We start from the raw sequence: 19,457 nt of genomic DNA, 5'->3' as shown, positions 1-19,457 counted from the left end.
ATATATTTTTTTTAAGCATAGTTATGAATTTTTAAGTAGCTTGTTTATGTATCATATTTAAATCTTAATTATGTATAACTGCACTTTAGATACCACGTGCAATGACCCCAGTGAATCCCAGCATGCCGCCAATACAGCAGGGGGCTATGACCCAGGAAGAACTTATGGTGTCCATGGTGACTGGATTGGCTTCATTGACGTCCCGAACGTCCATGGGTATTTTGGTGGTGGGAGGAGTGGTAAGTGCAACTGATCAGTGGTGTTCATAATAACAAGCTTTCCCTTGAATATGTGATGGCTGGGGGTTCTGTAAAGATGTCAGGACTTCCCTGCTGGTAAAGGGGAAGGGGTCGAGGGGCCACCATGTTTGCTGATCGGAGTAGTGGTTATTTTACATTTCATCTGCTTAGGATCTTTACATTATTATGACCCTCCTCTGTTATTTCAGGTCTGGAAGGCTGTGGGCTGGCGGCTCATCGCCTTGTCTTTCGGCCTATATGGGCTCTTGTACGTATATGAGCGTCTCACTTGGACTACAAAAGCAAAGGAAAGAGCCTTCAAACGTCAGTTTGTGGACTACGCTGCCGAGAAACTGCAGCTAATTGTGAGCTACACTGGCTCCAACTGCAGTCACCAAGTGCAACAGTGAGTTAAATGTGTTCATGTGGATCTGGATCTCGGGCACAAAATTCATTTAAGCAAATGTTGCAGTTCAATTGCCAGTAACCTTTCAATAAACTCTGCATAAATCAATATTACAGGTGAATATAAGAAACTTTGTAATATAGCTTACGAGAGAAAAAATTATGTTTCTCCCTCTAGAACCTCACTCCTTCTCTCTCCATAGATGTCTGTGGACAGCATGTAATCAGATTCTTCAGTGAGTTCTGTCTTGTCCCCCCAAGCTATTTTTCTCCAATGATAGATTACATTGTCTTATATTCCCCTGTACTGTTGACTTATGCAAACTTTGTAGAAAGTAAAATGACAGTTTAAGCTATTGGATTAATCTACTACTATAAATCTATCCTATTACTTATACTATACAAATTTGTAGTTCTAGCCTGTATTATATTTCAGAGCTGCACTCACTATTCTGCTGGTTGAGTCACTGCGCACACACTGTGCAAACTAATACAGTGATTTATTAATTTTTTATTTCATCCATTTAGAGTATTTTTTTTTTTTTTTTTTTTTTTTTTTTTTTTTTTTATATTAGAAGGGTATTCCAGGATTTTACTATTGCTGGCCTAATCTCGTGGATAGGCCATCAATATCTGATCAGCAGGATTACTGCAGCGCTGCTTCTATTCACTTTAATGGCAGTGGGGCTGCAGTTACCAGCTCCATCCACTACATAGTGAACGGAGCTGTGTGGTTCTGGCGCCAACTTCCGGCATCGGAGCTACTGTAGAATAGTGATTGGCGGGTGTCAGAGGATAGGTCATTAATCGTAAAATCCTGAAATACACCTTTCTCGCCCAATTTCCTTGGGGGACACAGAAGACCTTGGGTATAGCTCATCTCCCTAGGAGGCGTGACACTAAGTGAAAACTGTTAAGCCCCTCCTCCATCAGCTATACCCTCAGCCTGGAGAGAGAGACTGCCAGTTTTTGCTTAGTGTCCAAGGAGGCAAGACACTCCCTGCTACTGCAGGGCTGTTTTCTCCTTGTTTAAATTTTGATTTTTACTTTTTTCTTTTCTTTTTGTTCCAGATCATCAGGGACAACAGAGACGCACTAGACCTCTCTGTTTCTCCCGGGGTTGAGCTGCGCCAGTGCCGGTCACCCGCACTGCTGCCTCCCCCACAGAAGACAAGGTGGATCAGGGCAGCCCAGCTCCCCTACATCCCGCCAGCGCAAGGGTCGCCCGCACGCCAAGTCCCTCTCCCAGCGTCCTGCCACTACGGTGCCAGTAGCTGAAGGGGCGACCCTGCTGGAATGGACCGAGGGTGAAGACGACTATGGTGAGAGAGTGGCTTCTCCAGCCCTTCGTCCCCCACCCCCCACCCTGGTCTCCTGCGTGCCTGACCCCCCATACTTGGACCCTTCGGTCACTGCTGGACCTAGGCTGGCCCCTGGGGTGCTGCGGGGCGACATTCCACTCCCTGCTCCCTCTCCTCCCTTCTGGCCCTCATGGGACATTTTAGCAGCAGAATGCTGCGAATAGGCAACCACATCGCCTCCCTTCACTTATCAGCGTCCCTCCTGGGAACGCTGTGCTCACATCCTCACGGGCACCTGGTCTCAGGGTCCCCCCATCCCCTCACCGATGCGCTGCTCTGGACCGGGGGCCTTTTCCTGACGGCAGTGCTGCTTGGGCGACCGCACCTCCGGCGCTTCTTCCCGGCCTGCTGGGCCGCACTTCCTTCCCGGCCCCCGACTGTTCCGGCCTGCGGGGTGGACTCCCGCGGCCGGCATTTGGCTTGAGCACGATGCTCCAACGATTCCGGCCGGCCGTCGGCGACTTCCGCAAATTTTGGCCCAGGCTTCGGGCCTACTGGGTCGCATTCCGGCGCTCCACCCGGGCCCCTGACTTCCGGTCCGCGGGGTGGGCTTCCGCGGCCGGTTTGTCCAGGCAGTCCGCTCCGGTTTCCTGTGCGGCCCCGGTCAGCCGGGTGCCGCAGAAAATTTAGGCCCCGGCTTCACGGCCTGCTAGGCCGCAAACTTCCGGCCTCTGTTGGAGGGGGCGGGAACTTCTCCGGGCGCGAATTCTTCCCGCCTGGAGGTTCCCCGCCCCCAGGGGATCGCGGCGCCGCCTCCTCCTCCCTTCCAGGTTGGTTGGCTGTTAACCCTTCGGGTACCGGCCTCCGTGCTTCAGTTTGTTTTGCTCGGCTGATGGGCCTATATGGCTGGCGCCCCCCCCCCCCCCCCCCCCCCCTCTACTTCTATGCTGGGCACCTGTATGGTGGCACTTCTTCTGCCTCAGTGAGGCTATTTTTTATTTAGAAATGCATAACATGGTTAAGCTAATGGATTTCTTGTGCGCTGCGCAGGACGCTGCAGCCTTATCTCAGTAGCGCCGCCTGTATGCATGCTCCTTCCATGAGCGGCATGGTGTCGCACTCCCCGGCTGGTGCATGTTTCCCTTCTTTGCCCTCTCCGGGATACAGCGCTGGCCAAGTGCATGCGCTCTCCTTTTTTCGGTTGGCAGAGTTCGTCACCCTCCAGCTATGGTAACTGCCATGTGCAGACAACCCCTTCCTAGGCGGGATACTGCACTCTCTCGGGCTGCAGGCTTGCCTGGTGCATGACCCCCCGCTTAGGTGGAATACTGCACTCTCACCGAATACGGTGTTGGCCATGTGCACGAGAACGCTGCACTCATTGGATTCGCTGCAGGCCATGTGCACAGCCCCCTTCCATAGGCGGAATGCTGCACTCATTGGATTCGTTGCCGGTCTTGTGCATGTCCTCCTTCCATAGGTGGACTCTGCACTCTCACCAGATACGGTGTTGGTCTGGTGCACGACCCCCTTCCATAGGGGACCGCTGCATTTTCACTGGATTCACTGCCGGCCATGTGCGTGATTCCTTTCCATAGGCGAAACGCTGCTCTCACTGGATTTGATACCGGCCATGTGCATGACCCCCTTCCATAGGCGGAATGCTGCACTCACTGGATTCGCTGCCGGTCTTGTGCATGACCCCCTTCCATAGGCGGAATGCTGCACTCACTGGATTCGCTGCCGGTCTTGTGCATGACCCCCTTCCATAGGCGGAATGCTGCACTCACTGGATTCGCTGCCGGTCTTGTGCATGACCCCCTTCCATAGGCGGAATGCTGCACTCACTGGATTCGCTGCCGGTCTTGTGCATGACCCCCTTCCATAGGCGGAATGCTGCACTCACTGGATTCGCTGCCGGTCTTGTGCATGACCCCCTTCCAGGGGCGGAATGCTGCACTCACTGGATTCGCTTCCGGTCTTGTGCATGACCCCTTCCTCTAGGCGGAATACTGCACTTCATTGGTTATGGTGCTGGGCAGCCGGCCATGTGCATAACCCCCTTCCATAGGCGGTATGCTGCATTCTCATTGGATTCGCTGCCGGCCTTGGGCATGCCTTCTTCCCTCAAGCGCCATGCATACACCCTCACTGACTGGGGTCGTTCTCTCGCTGATAAGTTGCTGGCCGCGTGCAGGACCCCCTTCCATGGTGGGACGCTTGCAACTCACTAAATCCACTGCCGGCCATATACATGTTCCCCCTTTTGTGGGTGGTGTACGGCACTCTTACTGGATTCGCTGCCGGCCATGGACATGTCTCCTTTCCTCAGGCAACATACACACACTCTCACTGACTGTGTTTGTTCTCTCGCCAGTGTGCTGCTGGCCAGGTGCCTGACCCCCATCCATGGCGGGGTGCTCGCATTCTCCCTGGTTGCAATACTGGCCATGGGCATGGCTCCCCCTTCTGGGTGGCATACTGCACTCTCACCGGATACGTTGCTGGCCTCTAAGATGGGTGGAATGCTTGCACTCCCATTGGATACGGTGCTGGCCTTGTGCGTGACCACCCCTCATTCCATGGGTGGACCTTTTGTACGCTCACAGGACTCACAACTGTCCTTGTATGTGCTGTGCTGGACTTGTACTTGTCCCCATTCATTGGCGAAGTAGTTGTACTCTCACAAAATTCGGTGTTTGGTGGATTATTGCACACTCACTTAATGCTAGGATTACCCTGTGCATGTCCCCTTTTCACTAGGTGGACGTCCTGCTGGATGCGGTGTGGCCATGTGCATGGCCCTCTTCTGGGCGGAATATGGTATGTCTTCCTTCTCTGAAGTAGGTGCTGGTCTTGGGCATCACCCCCTTGTGGGGCGGGCTTTGCACGCTTGCTGCCCGCACTGTTTGCCAAGTACATTGCCCTCTCTTCTGGGCGGACTGCTTGCGCTCCGTCGCATGCCATACTAGTCTTGTGTATGTCCCCCCTTCCGGTTGCACTTTGCACTTCTGTGGTTTCTGTGGGGCTCTGTGGCTGGCCCTCCTTGCTGTATGACTATTTCGCAGTGGGCGGACGCTCTTGGGGGCTGCTACTCTGTGCGTTGTTGGGCCGTGTATGCCTTCTCCTTCCGTAGGTGGGTTGGCTTTCTCACTGCTTATGGGGCTGCTTGTACGTATGCCTCCATTCTTCCTGCGACTTGTCGTTTTTCTCTTGGGATACGGTGATTGCCGCCGGCCTGGCACTCTTCTCTGAGGAGATCTTTCTGTTCACCTGGCCTGGACGGGCTCTATTGTTCTCTACTGCAGCGAGCTGGGTGGTATCCATTCTCTGTTCGGAGGGTATATTTGGTGTTTCCGTTGTGACGGTATCCACCATATTCGTTGGCCCTTCCGCCTGGGGAGTGTTTGTGGTTCCTGGATGCGTACCCATTAGTTACCCTGTGGCATTGCTTCCCAGCGCAAGCGGTCACATGGTCGAGAGTGCTGTCTCCAGCGTCCCTCGCAGTCTACGTTGGCTCTGGCCGGATTACGGTTCCCTCGCCTGTTGCCATTCCTCCTCTTGGATGCGTTTTGGTTTGAGTCCTTCCTGTTGGCACCCTCCGTGCTTCAGTTTGTTTTGCTACCAGGTTCTAGCCGCTCTTTTCGAGCAGGTCGCCCAACTTCTCTTGGTTGCTCGATTACCGAGGTCTCAGGGACCTCCACTTTCGATTCGTTAGGGTATTCGCCTTCTGCGAATTGGTGAGCCGGACATCTCGGAGTAGCGGAGTTCTGCTTTTGAGCGGTCCTGTGGCTTCCCTGTTGCCCACTCCTCCTTGCGGTTGGAGGGTGTCATCCGTCTTCTCGGCTATTTTTCTCTCGACGGCTCTGTTTTGGCTTCTCCTGGGTCAGTTTTACTCCGATGTGGCTTCTGCCCCGGCCAGGCTTCAGGGGCTGTTCCTTCACTGCCCTCCCCCCTGGGGAGACCATGGTTGTTCATATGGATGGTCCCGGTGTTCCTTATGACCTCGTACTGTCTCCATTGTTCACACTGGCTGTACTAGCTGTGTGCCTATTACCGGGTTTGCCGCATTCTGTCCTCCCGCTGGGTGCAGATTACTTTTACCATTCTGGGCGCTGGTCCTGCTTGGACTTTACCTTCTCGGTAACCTGGCGTGCCTACTTTCTTCTGTCAAGATTACCCTTCAAGCCCCCACTTCGGGTCTGTAGAACACCTTACTGTGGTGGCTACAACGACGAGGACTTAGCCTGACTTGTCCTGGAGTCTGTTGGAAACTGGCCGGGTCCCGTTCGGTTCCTTCCGTTTGTCCATCTGCTCCCCCACTCCGCGTGGATTCGGGACGGCGTTGCTCGGGGGCCGACGGGACCGGTTTTCCCAACCTTTTTGCCGTGTCACTGATTTGCGCTTACTCGCATTGGATTTCCTCCCGTCTGCCCAGACGAGTCCAGCGAGCACACTAGTGTTCGCTCCCGGCCGTGCTTCGTCCAGGTTCTGTTGTCTGACTTAGGGTCTTCCCTGGGGTTCTTTAGGAAGCTGGGCATTCACCCAATTCTGCCTTTCTCTTCCCGTGATTCGGTCTTCTCCAGTCTGGCCTGGACCTGCGACTGGGACTCTGTTACTTGAAGTGTCTGCAGTTTTTTGCTTGGACATCTCCGACTCTTGTCGACGCTCGGTCTCTTGTTTCCAGGAGGTCCGCGCCAAGGTTCACGGCTCCTGGGTGCTTTCCTCCGCTTAACCACATGGCTATTGCTGTGGTTACTGCTCAAGGGCAGGGCTCTGTTTTTTTTTTTGGTGTCACCGTTCATTTCACCAGAGCGGTTGGTGCCTCCGGGGCCGGAGGCATTGGGCTTCGGCCATGTCATTGTGCAGGGTGGCCACGGTCTTCCTTGCACTCTTTACCAGGTTTTCCTGGGTGCGTACTCTGGCTTCGGCGGCGGCTGCTGCCTTGGGCCGCCTGGTTTTTGCAGGTGGCATTTCCTTGCTGCCTTCGGGTGCTTCGCCTTGGTGCTGTGGTCCCTCCCCTCTTGGACTGCTTTTGAACGTCCCAAGGTCTTCTGTGTCCCCCAAGGAAATTGGGCGAGAAAACGAGATTTTTGTATAACTTACCAGTAAAATCTCTTTCTCGCTCTTTCCTTGGGGGACACAGCACCCACCCATTCATTGGTTTTTTTCTGCACGGTTTCCGAGTTTTTGTTTACCCGTTGGGTAGTTGGCTTGTTGTTTCCACTTGTTGGACTTTGCCTTTTCTCACTACTTGGACACGCAACTGGCAGTCTCTCTCTCCAGGCTGAGGGTATAGCTGATGGAGGAGGGGCTTAACAGTTTTCACTTAGTGTCACGCCTCCTAGGGAGATGAGCTATACCCAAGGTCTTCTGTGTCCCCCAAGGAAAGAGCGAGAAAGAGATTTTACTGGTAAGTTATACAAAAATCTCGTTTTAAACATCTTTGTATGCCTGCACCATCTCCTGTAGATATAGCTCTGTGGCTGATTGCAATCTTTTCTCCACACACAGGGAGCTGTCCGGGACATTTTCCCACTTGTGTCAGCAGGTGGATGTCACTCGAGAAAACCTAGAGCAGTCGATAGCAGCACTTAATAAAAAGATTGAAATCCTGGACAGTCTGCAGAGCAAAGCAAAGCTGTTGAGGTAAACTGATAACTTGGAATTTCCGTCCACTTGCATGGAAGAGTCTGGAATCTTGCTGCCACCACTAGTGGGCGGTCTGTATACAACTGGATTCAGTTCCGATTGGCCTTTATACATATCTGCCTCCTGGTGGCTGCAACAGGTAGCATGTAAGTTTGTAGGGGACAGAAAAAGCCTGCACGGTTACCACTCTTCCTGACCATACATTTTATGAATAAATGTATTGGGACACCTACAGGAGCTTTTACGACACCCCATTTTGAATCCATAGGTATTCGTATTGAGCCGCCCCCCCTCATTTTCAGTTAAAACAGCTTCCTCTCTTCTGGGAAGGCTTTCTATGAGATCTTGGAGTGTGTCTGGAAGTTTTTGCACATTCATCCAGAAGTACATTTGTGAGGTCAGACACTGATATTTAGGGCTGCAGCTAACTATTATATAAGCAATCGAGTATTCTACCGATTATTTTTACGATAAATCGAGTACTCTAATAAGAAAAAATTAATTGACTGTTTTCCTTTATAAAAACTCATCAGACCCCCCCCTCATCAGTCCCCAACACCCTTCATTCCCCCCTGTGCGATCAGCCCAAGTGCATCAGTTTCTCCCAATGCCTTCAGCTCCGGAGCCCCCTGCTGGAAAGGTGAGTATTCCGAGCTCATTGCGGGCCAGTGGGAGACCACATAGCGGGAGTAATCGCAAGCCCTTCACTCCCGCTCCGTGGTCACGTGACACAAACGAATCCTCGTTGCAAAAAATTTGCAATGAGGATTTTTATTTTTTTGTCGAATTACTCTATTTAATCGAGTACTCGTTGGACGAGAGGGCCTGGCTCAACATCTCCATTTTAGTTCGTCCCAAAAGTTTTGCAAGGTGTTGAGGTCAGGGTCCTGTCCAGGCCAGTAAAGTTCTTCCACACCAACTCACTCAACCATGCCTTTATGGACCTTGCTTTGTGAAGTGGGGCACAGTCATGTAGGAATAGAAAAGGGCTTGTCCCAAACCGTTCCCACAAAGCTGCAAGCATACAATTGTCCAAAATGTCTTGGCATGCTGAAACATTAAGATTTCCATTCACTGGAAGTAAGTGACCTAGACGATCCCCTGAAAAACACCCCATACCATTATCCCTCCATCGCCAAACTTCACAGTTGGCACAGTGCAGTCAGACAAGTAATGTTCTCCTGGCATTTGCCAAGCCCAGCCTTGTCCATCAGACTGTCAGATAGAGAAGTATGATTCATCTCTCCACAGTCCAGTGGTGACTTGCTTTACACTTCTCTATCTGACACTTGCCAATGTACTTGGTGATGTTAGGCTTTCATGCAACTCCTCGGAAACCCATACCATGAAGCTTCCAATGGCATCCTATTACAGGACCATGCTGGAATTCAATGAGCTCTACAGAATTACCAATTCTTTCACAAATGTTTGCCAAAGCAGACCGCATGGTTAGGTGCTGGATTTTATACACCTGTGGCAGTGGGACTGAATTTACCGATTAAGAGGTGTGTCCCATTACTTTTGTCCATGTAGAGTACTTCTGCGATGCTGGAGCGGTGTATGGAGTGGGCCCAGTTGCGGCAACTCTATACACTGCGGGTGCGGCTGTGTAATACAACTGACAGTTGGCCACAATGATAACTCCTATCTTGGTCATTTAAGGCCTTAGATGCTGCAGTCAATAGTGACCGGCATCTGCTACCATAGCAGCCCCACTGCATCACTTTTGTAGCTCTGACTTTGTGTGATGTTATTTTACCACATATTTTGGTCTTTTCTTCCAGAAATAAAGCTGGCTGGTTGGACAGCGAACTCAATATGTTCACTCATCAGTACCTGGGGCAGAGCTGATGTGGTTGCAATGAAGTGGCTGAAAATGGGAATTTCTATAACTACATCCACTTTCTAGGTAATGTCATGCTTCCCAAAATCTCCTCTCCTACTGGACTCCGAACGAATCATCTGTGGTAACGACCTTCCAATAAGTATAGTTTACACTAACTTTCCAGGACTTATGTACTCTATGATCACTGCCATCTCTGGCCTTGCAAATTGTACGCAGCTTCACGTCACGCTATATTGCCGCAGAGGATGCTGGGAAGTTATTGAGGGTCCAGACGATTCTGAAAATGCCGCTTTGGCCAAAAGGCTTGATTAGTGAAACCAAAAGACAAAGGATGGCAAGTGATACTGTTCATATGACGGACATCAGTTTTATGTTGTCCCTGTCTTTTTTCCCTCCTGTATAAAGTGTGCTGGTTCTGGAGTGATGTTCGGGCAATGTTAGCGATTCTGGTTAAGAAAGTTAAAAAAAATTGTCATTTTAGTGGTTCTTCCTGGATTATTCCATTTTTAATTGGTCTGTCCAATTATTTTTTTCTATTGTAACCAGATTATGCTGCACCTACTACTACAATATATTGATTTAAAGGGGTTTTCCAGTTTTATGTAATATAACTTAATCATTGTATAATGAAAAGCTCCTTTGTTATTTTCAATACAGCTGCTTGCTGTGGGTGAAAGGAAACATTTCTATTTACATCAGGCTGGTGAAATCCCATCCTGACCTAATACTTCTCACCGTGAGACACAGTTCTATCCAGAATTTCCTTTGCCACGCAAAATATTTGGTTAGGACTGGTTTTCAGCTTCTGGACAGACTAGCAAAGTTCTTGCAAACGGTGAAGACTGCAAAGTTATTAGAAATGTGCATACGTTTTCATTATACAATGATTAAGGTCAATTTACATAACATCGGCAATCCTAAATAGAAGGATGTATCCATTGTGGGCAAACCCTGTTCAACAACTAGGTGAGGGTGGTGGGCTCTGCTGCTGGGACCCCCAGGTCAACAAAGCAGCCACTGATTACCTTTCTTCTGCAGAGTTGCACTCTTAAAGTGGGGGTGCTCGTTGTGGCAGTCCTTAAATAATTAACTATAATTACATGACATTATTTATTTTGTACTGATCCTGAGTTGCAACCTATGTTGTATCCCAGAGCTGCACTCTGCATTCTGCTGTCTAGTGTTTTTTAAAAAAAAGTGTGTACACAGTGACTGTCCCTATAGGTTAGTTCTATATGTAACCTGTACAATGGGGTTTAACTGTGAAACTATGCAGGTAATGCTATGGCTAGGGCAATTCGTTGGACGGCTGACAGAAGCTCCTCATGCTGGTTATATTACAAGCGCAGCATGTGGAGTTGCCTTAATATAATATATACTGTATTTTGTGCTCTTAAATTATTATATTTTCCCCGTTCCCCACAGAGAAAATGTAACAGGTGTAAATGTCTTACTATGTGACCGGATTCATCCCCAGTTTTCTTTGTAGTAACGTCACGGATGCATGCAAGTCCGTAGTTACTGCAGCACTTACATCCAATGATAATTCGCAACTAAGTAAGAGAAGCTGAGTCTTTCGCCTAAACTGACCATTATAGAACACGAACACCATTATCAGCATTATAGTCCCCATATTGGAATGCTACTTGCGTATAGCTGTCCGTCGCTTATTTTCGCTAAAAAACACTTTTTTCCAATATATAGATTAGGTTCTGAAGGTGCCCAGGGGTGGCGTTCATGCGGGCGGTGCCTAAGCCCCTCGTCACTTTTCGTATGAAACCCCTCCCCTTTCACCTCTCTTGCCCGCCCTAGGTTCTTCAGAAATCCAGCGCCGTTCACAAGATTCACTGCGCCTGCGCACTTCATTCCCCATTATGGGCAGAGACACAAGAGTGTTTAATGCGCATGTGCCGGCCCGTACATTTAGCCAACTTTGTGCCTCAGCCTATAATGGTGAATGCATGCGTAGGCGCGGCGAATCTTGTAAATGGCGCTGGATTTCTGAAGAACCTAGGGCGGGCCAGAGGGCTGAAAGGGGAGGGGTTTCATGTGAAAAGTGGCGAGGGGCCTGGGCACCGGCCGCATGAACGCCACCCCTGGGCAGCTTCAGAACCTAATTAACATATTGAATACAAGTGTTTTTTAGCGAAAATAAGCGACGGACAGCTATATGGTAAGTAGCATTCCAATATGGGGACTATAATAAAGATCATAGTGTTAGTGTTATATAATGGTCAGTTTAGGCAAAAGACTCCCTTTAATGTATCTATGTATTTATTTAGTAATATATAGATTTCCTATTGGTTTCATGTGATGTATTTTATGTTCGTTAATACTTTTCCAGAATCTGATTGGCACCAGACATGAGGTTGGTTGAGTCATTTCCCCCATTTCCAGCCTAATGTACCATCTCTCTGCACTGATGTGCTAGAAGGATCAGCAACCTTCGGCACTCCAGCTGTTGTGAAACTACAATTCCCAGCATGCTCCATTCATTTCTATGAGAGTTCTTAGAAGAACAGAGCAAGGTATGCCTGCTGGGAGTTGTAGTTTCACAACAGCTGGCGTGCCGGAGGTTGCCTACCCCTGTGCTAGATCATTTTTGCAGGTGTAGAATAGGAAGACTTCAGAGCTTGGGTCATGCATGTAAGTGGAGGATTGTTTAACAGAGATATTATACACAGAGAGGTATCAGTACTCTGGATTATAGCTAATATATTGAGATTATCCACGATTTTAGTGCACTGACCCCCCTCCCCCCAATCCCACCACCCCTCTTAGTGCACCCAGATTTCACGTCTTGATTTCACATTATTTATGTCTAGCTTGTGGCACTGTAGCACAAGTGATCTGTATATGTATGAAATAAGAATGTTTTGTATCAATGTACATAGGTGGGTTCATCTTACCTGTGAGAGGTCTTTGGTCAAGCTATGGTTCTCTGTTGCATTTTCCTGTCCTAAGAGATGGGGGTTGACTATTGCTGCGTCATGTAAACCAGCAGCATTATGACATTTCCCAGGGTAATGCAAATTAACAAGAGTGCAATAATGGAGGAAAATGTTTCCTTACTTGCAAAGCCTCCAATAGTGGCAGAGCGGCTGGGCAGGAGAACCGAATCAGCGCCACAGAGAACTCTGCTGGAGAAGGGGATGAGTATAAGGCTACTTTCACACTTGCGTTCGGAGCGGATCCGTCTGGTATTTGTACAGATAGATCCACTCCTATAATGCAAACGATGGTATCCGTTCAGACGGAACCGTTTGCATTATATTTCACTAAAAAAGTGTAAGTGAGATTTGTATTCAGACGGATCCGTCCAGACTTTACATTGAAAGTCAATGGGGGGCGGAGCCGTTTGAAAAATGCACCATATTGTGTCACCTTCGAACAGATCCGCCCCCATTGACTTCTATTGTAACTCTGGGCGGATCCGTTTGCCTCCGCACGGCCAGGCGGACACCCGAACGCTGTGTCCGCCTGCTGAGCGGAGCGGAGGACAGACTGTGCCAGACCGATATATTCTGAGCAGATCCTCATCCACTCAGAATGCATTAGGGCTGGACGGATGCGTTCGGGGCCGCTTGTGAGAGCCTTCAAATGGAACTCGTAAGCGGAGCCCCGAACGCTAATGTGAAAGTAGCCTAAGATGACTTTTTATTTTATACTATTGCAAGATTTGTCTGAGATTTTCATCATCTGGGACAACCCCTTTAATTGCACAGGGTTAAAGTAAAATCTATTATCAGCTGGTGTGTGTGCTGCATCCGGGGCATATCCTTGATCACTGTCCCCTACCTTCTTCTTTATTTGCCAAATAGGATATGACTTGAAGCGAGAAGTTTTTGGTAGATGCCGCTCCGGCGGCGGTTGGTGATATGCACTTTATTTTTCTCTTCTGGTCTTGTAATATAGGCGGCTTTATTTTCTAGAATGTATTTAATTGTATGTCACTTGCATGTCAGCTGTAACTATTAAAAGCGAAAATTAAAATTGAAATTTAAATCCTTGTGTGTGGTGATTCATGACATTGGGTAATATATGTAATATTATATATTCACCAGGGTCTTAGAGGATCATTAAACCTTTGATTTGTCAACATTGACAACTTGTAAACTATTAAAGACATATTGTGGCATTAGGGTCCATTCACACGTCCACAATTTCGTTCCGCATTTTGCAGAACGGAATTGCGGACCCATTTATTTCTATCCGCACTTCTGGCTCTGCAATTCCGATCCCGAAAAAAATAGAACATGTCCTATTGCGGACAAGAATAGGCATTTTCTATTAAGTGCCAGCGATGTGCGGTCCGCAAAACACACACGGACGTGTGAATGAACCCTTAGAAGAAGGACATTGGAGTGGAGACGAATGCTGAGTGTCATACAAGCTAAAACTCAGGACCAGGATAAAGGGTTCTTTTCATTGTGACCCCCCCCCTCCCCTCCCAGCGTGCCTACTTACCTCTCATTAGTGGCGAGAGCTGCACATGCGCAGCCAGCTCTCCACTCATTGCAGCCATGAGACTGGGTCGGGGGTGCCCGATTCTCGAGATGGAACCCACACCTATGACATTTATGGCTACGACATAAATGTTGAGATGTGACTTAAAGGGGTTAAAGCACATGTTCAATCTGATGCTCCATTGATACAGGGCAACCGACCCCTGTTCTATTGATCAGTGGGGGTCCCAACAGTCACACTAATCTGATACGTATTCTCTATTTAATGTATAGAGTGAATCTCATTGCCTCGCTCCTAGAGGAAAATATCTGATAATACAATGGATAGTGTACAGCTCCATACAAGTTCTAGAGGCAAGTGAGATGAGGCATGAGCTTGCAGAAGACTGAATGATTTGGATAAGGCCCCATGCCCACGGTCTGCCAATAAACGGACCTTAAAAAAAACAATAGCTTTTCACTCAGATCAGTAGAAATGGCTATTATGATCTGCAGAAACAGCCAAGAATAGGACCTGCAATGAGATTCTTGGATTGGGCTCACGTATTTGTGAAAAAAAAATGGTTTTGTACATCACCCCATTGACTTGTATGGGTCTTTGTGCTGACTTAAAAAAGTATAAAAAAAAAATAGCACATTGAAGAAACATACATGTCACATGTGCATGAGGCCCAAGGCTACATTCCCACAATTGAAAAAAAAAAAAAGACGGTGACATTTTAGTAACTGCCATCACACAATGTCTTTAGAACCAATCAAAGTCTATGAAATCAATGGCTTCTGGAGTGCATCCGTCTAACGGCCGTTAAAAACTTGCGCCTCTTTCAGACGAGCGTGTCCTGTGCGGGAATCATGCTGTGTTGGTTCTGGACACTGCTTGTCTTACAGGAGCGCAGGGCATTATACTGATTTATAATGCTGTGTGTCTCTGCATGACCGTACTGCTACAGAATCCTACTGATGGCAATATTCCAGTATAATTCTGTAGAAGGAAGGTCATGCAGAGACACACAGTATTATAAATAATTACAATGCTGTGCACTCCTGTGAAACAAGCAGTGTCCAGAATGGGGAATCACGCTCACACTCGTCTGAAACAGGCCTTCAAGTGCCTTTGGGGGTTAAAAAAACAGCAACTCATGATGCTGGGAGGGGTGAGGTCTTTCCAGTTCCTTCCAGTGCAGACCAAGTGTCAGCATGTTAAAGAGCTTTTTTTTTTTTTTTTTTTTTTTCTCATACCCAACAAAATTGGTGTCACTATTGGGGGGATCTTATTTATACTAGGGGAACACTATTGTTGGGGGCCTTATATATACTGGGGCTACTATGGAGCCATTATAGATACTGATTTATCATAGCCCAGGGATGCCGTATTCTGCACCTGATTTATGACTAGGCGTACACATCCGGCACTCCATGCATCTGAACTGAGATCTACGCCAGCCAGTGTTCTAAGTCTGAAAACAGGCATAGAGGATGACAAATGTGCCCAGGCCCTGCCCTCCGCACGCCCCCTTTTTGGGAAAGTAGCAAGGCCGACAGAGTAATGGCACTTGCCAGCAGTTTGCTACTTTTTCACGCCACTAGAAGTGGGGTATTTTGAAGGGCATCTGTCAGCAGATTTGTACCTATGACACTGGCTGACCTGTTACATCTGCGCTTGGCAGCTGAAGACATCCGTGTTGGTCCCATGTTCATATGTGCCCGCATTGCTGAGAAAAATGATGTTCTTCTGCAACTGCTACACCCTCTGCACTTTGACTGACAGGGCCCGGCAGTGAAAATATCCTGTCAATCAAACTGCAGACAGTGTACCACTTGCAGAGAGAGCAGAGCCTCTAGGTGCAACGGTAAGGCCCTGTTGCTCCTAGAGGCTTATTTGCATATATTAAAATATTATTTTTCTCAGCAATGCGGGCACATATGAACATGGGACCAACACAGATGCCTTCAGCTGCCAAGTGCACATGTAACCAGTGTCGGGTACAAATCTGCTGAGGAGATGCCCTTTAAAGGCTACGTACATCTTTTTGGGGGCAATTTTTTAAAGGATTATTATTGCATTGTACTCATTTTAAGCTAAAAATAATTTTAATTCAAAGTCGATTCGCTCACTCGTCTGCATACAGCATTCAAATGTATAGGCTCCGGCGAGTTGAAATTCGTTATCACCAAAGTCTTGCAAGACTTCGATGAACAACTTTTGAGATTTGATTTTTCAATTTGAAAACCTTTTTAAAACTTTGTTCCGAAGTCTGCTTAGATACGGCGGTACCAGCCGGTACCGATGCTGAATTTGGATACCTGTTTTAAAATGGTTTTCAGTTTTAAGAATCGAATGCCGAAGTTATTCACCTAAGTCTTCGGGGAATAAGCAAACCTTTGGTGATAACTCGTTTCAACTCTCCGGAGCCCATACATTACAATACTGTACGGAGACGAACCTCTGTACAGTCTTCAACCAAAGTTTTGACGAAAGCGACTTCGGATGTAGGATCTGAAGCTCGATTCGTTCACCACTAATTATAAACATTATAGCTCGGATCTTATCTTACTGATGAGAATGTGGTATAAATAAGTGTTTATGACCTCTCAGGTTATTAGATGACCGACACAAAGTAAAAAGTACATTCCCACAGCTAGACAGTTAACCCATTTTAATAATGACCAATTGAAAAAGTAATTTTTAGCCCAAAATAAGTAAAATGCAATCATTAAAATTGCCTCCAAAAGTGTAGACTTTAATGATACATTTCCCTCATTGTGTGAAAGAGGTCTCAGGATGTTCCATTAGGGACTAATTGGCCCCAGTACTTCAGTTTTGGTTACTCTTTAGGCTCGATGCACACAGACGTGACGTGATTTTGTAGAGTTGTAATAAAGGTCCCGTAGGAGCGTCCGAGCCTCTCTTGGATTTCCGTATGCCTATGATTTCTTATGGGCTCTGCATTTTCTCTACAGCAAGCTGTGCAACCTGCTGTGGCAGGATTATTTCGGAGCTGTGATGCTGGGGCTGCACAGTGAAGTGTGTCATGTGACAACGCGTCTGATTGTCGGTGGTGTCGCAATGACATGGTGGGTTTTGTGTTGCAGGTTGCAAGTCACACACAACTTTGACTCCATTGACTTTAATGTAAGTAATGCAAGCTATCTAATTCGCCTGCGACTTGGTTGTTTTTATAGTTAACTAGCAGAAGGACCCGGCTTCACACCGATATATTTTCATCTATTTCATCTAATATTTGTGTGTGTCGTTAAAGGATAGCGACAGTATCCACTATAACAGTGTTAGCTACAGTACCCCACCCCCTTAACAGTGGCCTCTACAGCAATCTGCCCCTTTAAACCTCCATAGTGGACCAAACCATTAGCTGTGACCTCCACAGCAGCCTTCCCCTAGGGTGGCCAGAGGTCCGGTTTTAGGCCGGACAGTCCGGCTTTCAGACTCCGGACAGACACAGGGATGTCCTTTTTTGCTCACTCTTAGGCCTCATGCACACGACCGTTGTGTGCATCGGTGGCCGTTGTGCCGCTTTCCTTTTTTTTTCGCGGATTCATTGACTTTCAATAGGTCAGTGGAAAAATCTGAAAATGCACCGTTTGGCAGCCGCGCATCCGTGATCCGTGTTTCCTGGCCGTGAAAAAAAATAGGACCTGTCCTATTTTTTTCATGGCCAACGGTTCACGGACCCATTCAAGTCAATGGGTCCGTGAAAAATCACGGATGCACACAAGATTGTCATCCGTGTCCGTGATCCGTGTCCGTTTTTTCCTATCATTTTAAAAGGCAAACTTGACTTAGATTTTTTTTTTCATTTTTCATGTCCGTGGATCCTCCAAAAAACAAGGAAGACCCATGGACGAAAAAACGATCACGGACCTACGGACCCCGTTTTTGCGGACCTTAAAAAAAAAAAAAAAAACGGTCGTGTGCATGAGGCCTCAGACAGCAGCACTGTGCTGTCTGAGTATGAGCTGCAGAGAGAAAGTCACCCTCCCTCCCACCTCTGCAGCTGACAGAAGTTGATTTTTACCTTCATTTTTTTCAATCCCCGTTGGCTGCGAAGTGGGAGGGTGTGTGGCCTAACTGGGTTGGGGCGTGGCTTAGTGGGACCTGGGGGGGTGGGGGGGGGGGGGTTTCAAGTCTGTGTATTGAGGGTGGCCTAAATGGCCACCCTTCCTGCCCCTGAACTGTGACCTCCACAGCACTCTGCTCCCTTAACAGTGTCATCCACAGTGCCCTGCCCCTTCACAGCAGTGAAGAAAAATGGCTGGGTTGTTATGGAAACCTGGTGTACAACTATGTGTATGTGGAGACTAAGGCCCCTTTCACCCGAGCGAATTTTCCGTGCGGGTGCAATGCGTGACGTAAACACATAGCACCCGCACTGAATCCAGACCCATTACATTCAAAGGGTCTGTGTCAGTTTTTTTTTTTTTTTTCTTCACGCATCAGTTCTGCCTTGCGTGAAAAATGCAGCATGGTCTATATTCAGCGTTTTTTCACGCAGCCCTGGCCCCATAGAAGGAAATGGGGCTTCAGTGAAAAACGCACTGCATCCGGAAGCAAGTGCCGATGCAATGCGTTTTTCACTGATGGTTGCTAGGAGATGTTGTAACCTTCAGTTTTTTTTATCATGTGCGTGAAAAACACATTGCACCCGCATAGAAAAAACTGAACGCAGTCGCAGACCAAACTGACAGAAGTTTCTTGCAAATGGTGCGAGTTTTACTGAACGCATCCACCACGCTAGAGCCAATCCACTACGCTAGTGTGAAAGAAGCCTAAGGGCCTGCGAGCTTCTATTGGCTGATAAGGGTCATGTGACCAGGCTTCTATTGGCTAATGCATTTTTTGGGAATATCTCAGGAACGGTACGTGCTAGAGAGCAGAGACCTGTTCTTAAACCTTCCCGTACACCTGATGTACCTGTGTGCCAAATTTCGTGATTGTAAATGCGACAGTGTGGATTCCTTTAGCGGACATACACACACACAGCTTTAGGCCTCATTCACACGACCGTATTTTGTTTCTGTGTCCGTTACGTTTTTTTGCGGACAGGATTCTGACCCATATATTTCAATTGGTCCGCAAAAAACGTGGACAGCACACTGTGTGCTGTCCACATCGTGCAAAAAAAATAGTGCATGTCCTATTTTTTTTTTTCTAGTTTGTGGACAAGGATAGGCATTATTACAATGAATCTGCAAAAAAAAAACCGGCGGACCGCAAAACACATGGTCGTGTGGATGAGGCCTTATATATTAGATTCAGCTCTAAAATAGGCGACAGCAAGGTGCAGACATTTATTTGTGGAGCGTCTTGTCTTCAGCTTGGTGTCGCATGGCACATATTGCCCCTGCCTAAGGAGAGGCTACACAAAGACATTTGCTGTGGGAGTATTTGTCACAGCAATGTTGTGTGACATTTTTCGTAATGACCGTCAATGGTGTCGCACTGCAACATGCTCTTGCAGTTGCAGCATGTCACAAAGTGACACCATAGACAGTCATTATGAAAAATGTTGCGTGACATTGCTGTGGCTAA

The 19,457-nt window shown here is 47.8% G+C and overlaps 1 protein-coding gene across 2 annotated transcripts in view; it reads left to right on the top strand.

Annotated features, from left to right (window-relative positions):
- The window catches only part of MFN2 (mitofusin 2), a 34,702-nt gene extending 24,076 nt beyond the window's left edge, over positions 1-10,626 (top strand). For both annotated transcript variants that reach the window (XM_044282032.1, XM_044282031.1), the window contains 4 exons: positions 90-239; positions 449-645; positions 7,460-7,594; positions 9,382-10,626. In XM_044282032.1, the coding sequence (XP_044137967.1) occupies positions 90-239; positions 449-645; positions 7,460-7,594; positions 9,382-9,448 (549 nt within the window). In that variant the 3' untranslated portion in view covers positions 9,449-10,626. The remainder of the gene's footprint in view (positions 1-89; positions 240-448; positions 646-7,459; positions 7,595-9,381) is intronic.
- The last annotated feature ends 8,831 nt before the right edge of the window (positions 10,627-19,457 follow it).

Source organism: Bufo gargarizans, chromosome 2, assembly GCF_014858855.1.
Source record: "Bufo gargarizans isolate SCDJY-AF-19 chromosome 2, ASM1485885v1, whole genome shotgun sequence".
Lineage (NCBI taxonomy): Eukaryota > Metazoa > Chordata > Amphibia > Anura > Bufonidae > Bufo > Bufo gargarizans.
Note: the sequence above shows the minus strand (reverse complement) of the source record. Positions and strands in the feature narration are given on the sequence as shown.